Raw genomic sequence first — 10,800 nt, forward strand, 5'->3', positions numbered from 1 at the left:
CGTCTTTTGGCGCCCCACCAGCCAGCTCCCACGTGGACAGAGGCAGCACTGCCCCGGGAAGGGGGTGGAGAGCCTCTCGCTTGCATGTGCTCCCACCGGGAGCTGGCTCATCCCCAACCCCCCTCGGTGGGAGCACGCGGTGACCGAGCCGCCGGGCCGTGAGGAAGGCGCCCTAGGGACTGTGTGATGGATGCCGGTTGAGTCTGCTCGCCCCTACAAATCTCTCTCTCTCTCTTCTTCTTTTGGTAAGAATGAAGCCAAGAAAAGTCAAAGAAGATGACGCTCCGAGAACGATAGCTTGCCCTCATAAAGTAAGTAACGCCAGGGGAGGCGCCGCCCTGCCGGCGGAGCCTGCGCTGGCTTTCCGTCCGCGTGCCGGGGCCGAGGGGGGGCTGCGATCCTTCGGGACGCGCGTTCCGTCCGGAAAAGCCACTTAACCTCAGATGCAGCTAATGGGGTCACTGTAGGGCACCAGCGCTTCTGCTCTTACTAGAGATCGAATGCACTGTGTCGGGATTTTATTTCCTCTTTTTGGATCGTTAAGAAGACAACCCTAAGACGTTGGGTTGTGTCTCGCCCGTGGACCTTTATGGGGCCGTAGGCTCATTCTGGGGATTTGGAGATGATTTTGGATGCTGCCACAGTAAGCCTAATAAGACGTTGTTATTTCCTTCACAGTTTTCTTATTTTACTCTGTCAGCTGTGTGTTGCTAGAGGGATCCTTAATTGTTTTCAAATGTGGCTCAGCCTTCACAATGAAAGGACAGCCTGAAAGACACTTGGAGGTGCTGGGTCGGGTCGGTCTGGAGCTCAGCTGGTGTAGACCTGACTGCAGCTGCCGCGCGGGTGCAGAAAAACAAAGGCAGAGTTCTTGACTGGAGTAAGGGTTCTTTTTAAAAGGAGGACTGGAAAGGGACAGTGCAGCTTCGCGTTGTCACCCCTGACGGATCGCTGTGCACTCGCTCGCTCGCTCGCCCCCTGTTCTCTCTGACGCTCTCGGGGTGGGGCGCCTGACACGTAGAGGGATGCTGTCGGGGCCGAGACACACTCCCGCATTTGAAAACAGTTCTGCCTTCAGGTGCCTGCCGTCCCTCTGGCTTTTCTGTCCACCTCCTAAAAACTCCACTTTCCAAACGGAAACTCGGCCCAGGGGTCAAGGGGGAAACCGTGGCTTTTCCCGCCCACCCTTCTGCCTGTGACGCTGTCCTCCTGTCGCGCTGTCTGTGTCCCCCCGCCCCCCCCGTCCACTCCATCACTGGGCAGCAACTGCAGAAGAAATTGCAGGACATGCTTCTCTGAGCGCCGCCCGCCCGCCCCGCCCTCTGCCCGCTGGCCCGCCGCTTCCCCGGTGTCTCACCAAATCAATTTCTTCTGTAGTTGCCATTCCTTGGAGACCCTCTTGCTTCTTTCTCTTTCAAGAAGGGGAAAGAGGCAGAGAGAGAAGAGGGAACAGTAGGCGATGGAGAGTGACAGCCCATTCTTGCAGCACAGAATATGGGGCCCACCAAAGGTAGTGGTGGTCTGCCGTCATTTTAACTCCATTCATCTCTCAGGGCCTCTGTTGCTTCATGTGGGGGACGGAGCTGGGCGAGGTGGCCGCAGTGCGGCCGGGAGCCGCGGTGGCGGGTTCTACTCCCGGCTTCCTGCTGCTCGTGGTGTGACCGTGGGCAAGTCTACTTAGAGACGTCTCTAAGCCTCAGTTTCCTCATCTGTAAAACAAGGGTTAAATGAGAAGGCCTTTTTCAGCTGTTTTCTGTCTTAAGTCATTTAATATCTGTACTGTAATACTAGGTGAAATTAAAGTGGGGGGTGGGGGTGGTTTTGCCGTAACGTGTCAGTGAAGGCTGATCGGTGGTTGACTCCTCCGTGCACCTTGCAGTGTGAACCACTAAGCTTCTCTCTCTGTTTGAAGGGCTGCACAAAGATGTTCAGGGATAACTCCGCCATGAGAAAGCACCTGCACACCCACGGCCCTCGCGTCCACGTCTGTGCAGAGTGCGGCAAAGCTTTTGTTGAGAGCTCAAAACTAAAACGGCACCAACTGGTTCATACTGGAGAGAAGCCCTTTCAGGTAGAGCCCGCCCCTCCCCCCCACACCCCCAAAGTGTAGGCAGGCAGCGGCCACGCCGGGTGTCCAGACAGGCCCCGGCTCTTGCCCTGCCCGGTGTGAGCTGTGACACACTGGAGACCGAGCGTGGTGTCTGCAGCGTCTGTCTCGTCGGGAGAAACGGGATCGCTCGAGGGCAGGCCGGAAAGTAACTCAGTCGCAGTTCGGAGTGTATCGAACCACTCCCCGGCAGAGAACTGCTAGGGTTTATCGCAGGGGACATCCTGTCTCCTGTCAGAAGCCCGTGGGCGGGGGGCAGACTCACCGAGCAGCCAGTGCCTGTCCCTGGTTCTCCTGACACTTGGCCCCGGGAACCCTCCCGTGCATTTGCACGCAAGTGCTGGGGCCTTAGCACAGTGCTTCGGGACGCCCTTGCTGCTCTGCCGAGTGTTTCTCGTGCATTGCCTTTGACCAGCTTGGGGTGGCCAGACCCTGGGTCTCGGGAGACGATGGTGCCGAGTTACTGCCCCACGCCCACTGATTCTAGAGCGCAGCCTGGCCCCCCCCCCCAGGTGGGGGCGGGGAACGCAGGCCGCCCCCCACCCGGCCTGCGGCCTGAGCGGTTCTCTCTGGTCTCTCCCGACAGTGCACGTTCGAAGGCTGCGGGAAGCGCTTTTCACTGGACTTCAATTTGCGCACGCACGTGCGCATCCACACCGGAGACAGGCCCTATGTGTGCCCCTTCGACGGTTGTAATAAGAAGTTTGCTCAGTCGACTAACCTGAAATCTCACATCTTAACACACGCTAAGGCCAAAAACAACCAGTGAGAAGACGCGAGAGGAGAACCTTCTCGGCCTCGGGAAGCATCTTCCAGGAGTGTGATCGGAAATAAATACACCTCTCCTTTGTATATTGTTTCTAGGAAAGAATTTTAAAAATGAATCCTACACACCTAAGGGACATGTTTTGATAAAGTAGTAAAAATTAAAAAAAACTTTAATAAGATGACATTGCTGAGATATGCTCTATCTAGCTCTGTAATCTCGTTTCAAAAACACGGTGTTTTTGTAAAGTGTGGTCCCAACAGGAGGACAGTTCATGAACTTCGCATCAAAAGACAATTCTTTATACAACAGTGCTAAAAATGGGACTTCTTTTCACATTCTTATAAATATGAAGCTCACCTGTTGCTTACAATTTTTTTAATTTTGTATTTTCCAAGTGTGCATATTGTACACTTTTTGGGGATATGCTTAGTAATGCTATGTGTGATTTTTCTGGAGGTTGGTAACTTTGCTTGCAGTAGATTTTCTTTAAAAGAATGGGCAGTTACATGCATACTTCAAAAGTATTTTCCTGTAAAAAAAAAGTTATATAGGTTTTGTTTGCTCTCTTAATTTTGGTTGTATTCTTTGATGTTAACACATTTTGTATAATTGTATCGTATAGCTGTATTGAATCATGTAGTATCAAATATTAGATGTGATTTAATAGTGTTAATCAATTTAAACCCATTTTAGTCATTCTTTTCTTTTCCGAAAAATACTGCCAGATGCTGATGTTCAGTGTAATTTCTTTGCCTGTTCAGTTACAGAAAGTGGTGCTCAGTTGTAGAATGTATTGTACCTTTTAACACCTGGTGTGTACATCCATGTAACAGAAAGGGCAACAATAAAATAGCAATCCTACAGAAAGAGTATGGCAGAAAAAGATCTGTAAGCACAGTCTTATTTCTTTTTGTTGTCCAGAATAATTATAATTCTTGAGCCTCCCAGAAATTGGAAGTTAAATAAAGCAACTCAAGTCTCCTTTATTTTGCACTCAATTCCAGTGACTTGTGATTGAAGCGATTCATGGGTATTTGAATACCTCCCGTGTGGACTGAGTTCGGAAAGAGTAGGTGACAGGCGTCCCGAGTTAAGGAACTACCTCAGAGTACCCCCGGCACAGGTGTGGCCGACAGGTGCGCCCCGGCCTGTGTTCTCCAGGTAAGGTGTTACCGGCAGGGGCCCGCGGTCGTGGGCGGCTGGGTCGCAGCGCCTCGGTCCCGGCGGCAGCGGGTCTGCGGTGCCGGCGGCTGGGTTTCATGCTCCCGGGCGGGTTCTGCGTGCTGGTTGGCGAGGTGATGCGGCAGAGAATTGCGCTCAGCGAGGACTGTACCCCTCACACGGCGACCTCTTAGATGTGCGATTACAATTTTTGGGTTTTACTTTGAGTCCAACATCAGGTCCGTGAGAATGTTTTATAAATTGCCCCAATAAGCGAAGTCCCGTTTGTGCAGAATTCAAACCTCCTGTGTGTGTCTTTGTGCTGTTTGCTGGACTCTGCCGGGCAACTGACAGACGAGCTAATGCCAGAGACGGACGGACAGGATGGCCAGGACACCGCCCGGTCGGAAACGGGGCCCCGTCTCCGCGGCTTCTCCGTCGGTCCTGCGCAGGGCCCACGGCCCGGCCTCAGTGACCTCGTGGCTCTCTGGAATTTTGAAGTGCCTTCTGAATCCTAGGTGAAAAATTTAACTTGAGACACTTTTTTTATTCGTTCAGAGTCTGTTTTCCATTGGGGGGTAGTCTGGCGGGACTGGGCTCATCAGAAGAGCCTGCTGTCGCTGGGTGCGCCGGGCTGGGCTGCAACTGACAGTGGGGAGCGCGGGGGGCCCTGGGGGAGGTGAGGTCCCGGTCGCAGCCCAGTGCATGCGCTGCTCTGGCTAGACCTGGGGCAGGGGCCTCCCCGGGTGCCCAGCCTGCAGCGCCCTCACCTCCCCACTGTCAGGCGAGCGGTCCTGGGGGGGCTGCGTGAGCGGTCTGGAGCCGGTCCTGGCGCTGCGCTCGGGCCCCCTGTGCTGTGGAGACGCGCTGGCAGGCTAGGGGCCATGCCATGGCCCGTGACCTGCAGGGGCCAGGCCCCTGTGTGGAGGGCGGTCCCCCTTGCCGTGCCTTGACCCTGAGGGGGGTGGCTTTGGTCACCTCTCCTGTCCCCGTCTCTGAGTGGAGCAGTCATCCTCCCCCCCGACTCCATCTCCGTTCACGTGTCTTCTCTCGACCCGCAGGGTTGGTTTCCGGAAGGAGTCGGATCGGGGGGTTGAACAAGAAGGGGCGCCCATGTTCCCTGTTGGCAGGGCGCTCCTGATTTACAGTAGTGTAGGAAACGAGAGTGAGCGGGGGGGGGGGGGGGTCCTTGCTGGGCGCGGCCTAGGCCCAGTGTGCTTGTGATCCACGTGCATAATTCTGCTAGAGACGTCCTCGGTGCAACGGGGCAGTGGCGTTCTCACAGCGCATCAGTGGTCTGGAGGGCTGATCTGATTTATAAATAACACTGATAGACATATTTTCTTACATCTGAGCTGAAATACATGCATGTTTTTAGGGTATGTAATATAAAAGCCCAGAAGATAAGTTTACATTTAATAAGATGTTGTTTTCTATTTTTGGATTTATTATTTCCCCCCCTTTTGGGTAGTTGGAGTTTTGGGGGGAGTATAATATTTGTATTAAAGAACTGTCACCGCAGAGTGACGTTTATTTTCCAAGGTGACATTGAACTCACGCTCTTGGTTTCATATGGTGTTTGTGTGCTGTGCCCATATTCAAGGCCTGAGGGTTTGAGGAAAATGAAAAGATTTTTTTTTTTCCTATCTGGTTTTCACGTGCAGTTCTTTTAAATGTCACTAAACTTGCTAAATTTGAGTCAAGTAAGACCTTTCGGCAGAACGGGAAGCCCAGTGCCTGCCAGGGTCCCCAGGAGGCCCAGTTTGTCCCTGCACAGATGAGTCCCTCCCGTCCGGCGGGCAGCCCGGAGCCGCTCCGTCCGCCTGGGTGGGCGACAGGGTCTTGGGTGCTGCTCCCAGTCTGCGTAGCCGAGTTACCTGCTGCAGCTTGTCTCAGAACTGGTGGCCCGGGGAAACCTGGCCCGAGGAAAGTTTGTCGGTTGGAAATCTGATCACCCGACCCCCCTTACAGGGAGAGAGAATTGGTCCCTTGTGTCTGACCTGTGTCCCAGGATGAGCGCGGTTTAGGAGGGCCGTGGTATTAACCTTGAATCCTCTGAGTTCCCGAGTTCCTTCTCCGTCCTCCACATCCGACCACCAGCAAGAACGAGGATCCCAGAGGTCAGGACAGTGGTGAGAGCTGAAGCTGGTGCCGGCAGGCACCTACTTAATGCTGTGACCCCCGGTCACGAGGCTTCCCGCTGCCCTGCTGGCCGCGGAAGCCAGCCCCCCCGCCTGTCCCCGGACAGCCTTGCACCCACTGGCATTAGTGCAGGTGCGGCACGTTGTCGGAGGTCAGGCCCAGCAGGTCCTGGCAGGTGCATTCATTGCATCTGAACCCCGGAGGCAGAGGAGGGAGCCAGCGCTCCCAGCTCTGCCCCCTCACAGCGCATGCCGTGCACCCCGCAGCCTGCTCTCCAGCATTGCGGAAGGCACCGCTTGCTCATGCGGAAGCTTTGCCTGAGTGGCCGGCTACTCCCCTGCACCCCAACTCATGACCTTGGTTGGTTTTGATTGTTACCGCTCAGGCTGTGTTCAGGTCCCTGCCGTCCGAACAGGGTGTCGTGCAGGGCCCTTCAGAGCAGCAGCCCCCGACAGGAGAGGCCAGGCCCCTCTGCACGCGGGCGAAAAGCAGCCACCTCCCCTCCCGGCCTGAGTGGTCAGCAGAGGGCCAGAGAGGAGCTTGAAGCCGGGGTTGGAGCGAGGCTTGTGGGGAGGGGCGCGTGCATCCTGTTGACACACTCAATCCATGCCCCTTTTAAAAAACAGGAGGGAGTGTTGAACGCCGGCACGGGTCAGCAGACAAGCCAAACCTCCCAGGGGCCAGGCGCCCCGTGGGAGTCTGCAGAAGTGGGGGGGGGGGGGGCAGTGTCACATTCGTCTCAGAGCACCCTGATGGGTTTTCCACAGAGTGGCAGGTTTGATCAGATTGACTGCTTGTCATTCGACAAGACACCCAGACGCCATAAGAAACGAGCATGGGGCGCCGCGGGGTGAGGGCGGGCGTTGCTGTGCTGTGTCCTGTTGGCCGCTCCACCTGGGGGCCGCCGGCGCTCTGCTTACACTGGAGGGGAAGGGGCGTGGGTACCAAACCTTGTCCTACGGCACCCATAACTCGTGAGGCTCGCTTATCTACAGATGGTGACTGGTCAAATGGTTTTCATAGAACAGTTACATTTTTACTCACTTTCTGGTAATCTCCGTAGGCCCTGGTTCAAGGACTTAGCATTGCGTCTCATGTACATCTTTTTCTTAAATGTTCTTTGCCATTTCTGGAATTGTCCTTGGTTTTTCCTTAGCTCATAGGTCATAGATGCAGAAGTATTATTGCATTTAAGGCATCCGCATCAAGCAAGATGGCTTTGCATCCAGAAAAACATTTAATGATAACTCAGTTTGAAGCACCAAGCATGTGTAACATGGTTCTATAAAATATAATAAACGCATAATGTTGTTAAGCTTTTTAATGCCTGTGGTAGTGGTTTGTTCCTCAAGCCTCCCAGCGGCCTCTCCCCCCGAGCCTCCCCGCCCAGAGCTCCTGGCTGCAGGCCCCCGCCTGCTCAGGCCGCCTGCGCCGGACACAGGTCCCTGGGGCCCAGGCCTGGAAGTGCCCAACCCGATCTCATCAGCCAGGAACGCTCCCTTCAAGTAACCTGCTGGCTCCCACTGTCCCTGTTTCCCCTGTTTAGCACTTGCCAGCATCTCCACCTCGCTGTAACATGTGTGGGGGTCCTCACTCTGCCCAGGACCAGGCAGAGTGGATGGTCCTCGCCCTCCTCTCCAAACCACCCGTGGAGAGACGCGGTTTCCTTGCCCCATGCTGCGGAGGAGTGCCCTCGGCGAAGGCCCGACCGCAGGCCTAGCCGGCCCCCGCTGCTCCTCCGCGGCCACGGCGCCGCTGCCTGAACTCGCCTCTAACCCCTGTGAGCGAAGCCCCGGCCCCTGGTTGCAGAGCGGCCCTGTGGACCCCACCACTAACACCCCCTTAATGCCTCCCAGCGTGGGCTCCCCACGTTCTACGAAGCCGGGCCCCAGCTCGACCTCTCCCCGCCTGGCCCTCGCAGCCCTTCACCTCTGGAGCCCTGCTCCCCTCGAGCCCCCAGGGCCTCGCACCCCGAGAGCACCCGTGGTTCAGGCCGCAGAGGTGCTAAGGGAGGTCGCATGACGTGTCGAGCGGAGGAGACACGGGAAGACAAGGAAGACAAGGGACGAGAAGCCGGGTAAGCACTGTGGCCGCGGTGGGCGGGGGCAGTGCACTGGGTAGAAGCTCTGGCTCAGGCTCCCTCTCTCCTGCCACGTGTCCCAGCCGCGGGCACCAGCCCCTGGTGGTAGGGCGCCTGTCGTCCACCCTTGCCTTGAGCTGCCACCCCCCGACCCCAGTGGCACCCGCGGGAGCGCTGCCGCCTCCCGCCACCCGGGGGCGCTGTGCGGCGGGGTCTGCGCATGCGCGGCGGCCAGGACGCGTCTCGGGCCGGCGCCCGGCGGTCTCCGGAGCCCGGGGCGGTGGGGGAGCCGCACCTTGGAGTCTGCAGTCACCGGTCCTCGCCGCTCACACTCTCGGCTCGGCCTGGGGACCCGCAAGGGCGAGGGAGGGTGTCTTTCATTCGACCTCCGGCACTTGCGGGGCCTCCAGCTGCTAGCCCTGGGCGTGCCGAGGGGACGTGGACACGTGTGGTGGGAGGGGACACGCGGGGAGGCCAGTCAGGTTGGAAAGGCCTCGGGTTTGGGCCGCAGGGAAGGGCAGTGACCTCGGGCCAGTCGGGAGTTTTATTTTCCTCCGAAGCTGGCAGAGGGCGGGCCCCGGGAGACGGGGGGCGGGAGCCGCACGCATGGTTCAGCCCTTGCAGAAAGGGCCGCCTGCGCAAGGCCTGGGTTTGGGGGGGCTCCCGGTGCGCCCCCGGACCAGGGGAGGGCTGGCCTGCCCACTCTCCTGTCCGGGATGGAGTCGGGAGCTGGTGTTGACTCTTGTCTTCATGCCGCAGGGAGGGGTGGGGGCGCCTCTTCCGCAGCCCACGTCCACCCCCACCTCTTACCGCCCCCACCCCAAGCCCACTCTGCCGCAGGCGGTCGGCTCACCGCGTTCATGCTGATGCTGGTCCCTCACTCCCCACCCACCTCCTCCAGTGGCCTTGGCATCGGGGCTGGAGGACGGGCCACCTGCGGCCTGGTCTTCCTGAAACCCTGCTCTGGCCGCTGCCCCGGTGGCCCCAGACCTTGTGCCCCCCGACACCTTCTGCAGCCCTCGGTCTCCATCCTGGGGTCCTGCTCTCACTGCCAGCCTGGCATCCTCGGCCAGTCCCCTGTCACCATCCGGCCCCGCCAGCCCCGGGTCCTGGCTTCACTCCCCGCCGCGTTCTTGCCTTCCCTTGTCGCTCTCCGGTGACACTGGAGCTGGCCCTGGGCGCCACAGCCTCTGCCCTCGGCTGTCCATTCGTGTCTCCTTCCATCAAACACTGCACACACGCCCCCTGGCCCAGCCTGCCCCCACCCTCCTGCTTCCCATCCTGTGTCCCCACTGCAGGGAATGTCCCCGCCATCCACTGGGAACATTTAAGGCAGAAGGGGGCATCACGGTGGCCTCCCACCTCTGGGAGGACACCAGTGGGGTGGACCCGGTCCAGGGTCACACAGTTGGTGCTGGGGCCGAGCCCCTTCCCCAGGCCTGGCCGTGCATCAGAAGGCCACCCTCCACCCTGCTGCGGCAGGAGTTCCCCAACTGCCACCATCGGCTGGGGCTGGCTGATGACCACGTTCCTGTGGCTGCAGAGACAGACACCCTGGACAGGTTCAGGACCCTGGGTGCCCCCCACAGGGGAGGCAGTGTCGGCTGGGACAGGCAGCGGTGCCCCACGCAGGGTGACGCGGCTGGGTGGGGAGGGTGCCTGGGAAGGTGGCGGCCATGTCTGCAGCGCACACACGGTCCCATCCCTGGAGCGCCTTCCAAAGCTCGCACGGTGCGGCGGGCTCCTCCGCCTGCAGAGCGGGGTCTGAAACCCGCCCCTGGGCGTCCAGGGGGGTTGGGAAGCCCAATGGGCAGAACTGATGCCCGAGTGGGTGTGGGGGGCCCCCAGTGTGGGACCCAAAGCTTTCGGCCAGGAGAAACGACTGCACGATGAGCAGAAGCAGGCCGGGCCCCGGCCAGCGAGGGGACTGCCCCACGGAGGGCCATGCGTCACTCACTCTGTGTGCTGAGGCCCGCGGGGATAAACAGGAAAGGGAAGACGTCGCAGCGTTTGGTCCAGGGTCCGCACCAGAGGGGGTGGGCAGGGTACCAGCTGGTGCCCTGCCCTGCCCTGACCCCCTGACCTCAAACTGCCACAGGGGCTTCATCTGTCGCCATTCATTGCCCAGAGTGGCCCCTCCGCCTGCCGGGGCAGCTGTCCCTTTCTGGCCTTGAGATGCCCTTTGGCTTGGCAGCCTCCTCGGCCGGCCTCCTCTTGTCCCAAGGAGCCCGCTCGCCTCAGAGCCTCCTGTGGTCCCCCCTCTGGGTGAAACCTGCCAGCACCCCGCCTCGGCCACGAGGCAGTTGGCTGCAGGTGACAGAGGCGGCGAGGGACAGTGCGTGAAACAGTGGGGCAGTGGCTGGTCTTCCGCGGACCCAGCCGGTTCCGCGGCCCTGCCGGGCCACAGGCCGGCGCTGACACTGCTGCTGCTGCGCCTGCAGGCACCCTGTCCCCACGCCACCAGGGAAGGGCGTGTGTGTCCTGTTTACAAAGCTTTTTCAAGCCCCAGCCGCTGACTTCTCTCATGTCCCTGCCCAGCGC

The 10,800-nt window shown here is 58.8% G+C and overlaps 1 protein-coding gene across 1 annotated transcript in view; it reads left to right on the forward strand.

Annotated features, from left to right (window-relative positions):
* The window catches only part of YY1 (YY1 transcription factor), a 29,460-nt gene extending 25,598 nt beyond the window's left edge, over nucleotides 1-3,862 (forward strand). The window contains exons 3-5 of the mRNA XM_045823632.1: nucleotides 251-311; nucleotides 1,913-2,071; nucleotides 2,694-3,862. Coding sequence (XP_045679588.1) covers nucleotides 251-311; nucleotides 1,913-2,071; nucleotides 2,694-2,876 — 403 coding nt within the window. The 3' untranslated portion in view covers nucleotides 2,877-3,862. The remainder of the gene's footprint in view (nucleotides 1-250; nucleotides 312-1,912; nucleotides 2,072-2,693) is intronic.
* Nucleotides 3,863-10,800: the final 6,938 nt, after the last annotated feature.

Source organism: Phyllostomus hastatus, unplaced genomic scaffold (genome assembly GCF_019186645.2).
Source record: "Phyllostomus hastatus isolate PE091 unplaced genomic scaffold, TTU_PhHast_1.1 phas_scaffold_501, whole genome shotgun sequence".
Lineage (NCBI taxonomy): Eukaryota > Metazoa > Chordata > Mammalia > Chiroptera > Phyllostomidae > Phyllostomus > Phyllostomus hastatus.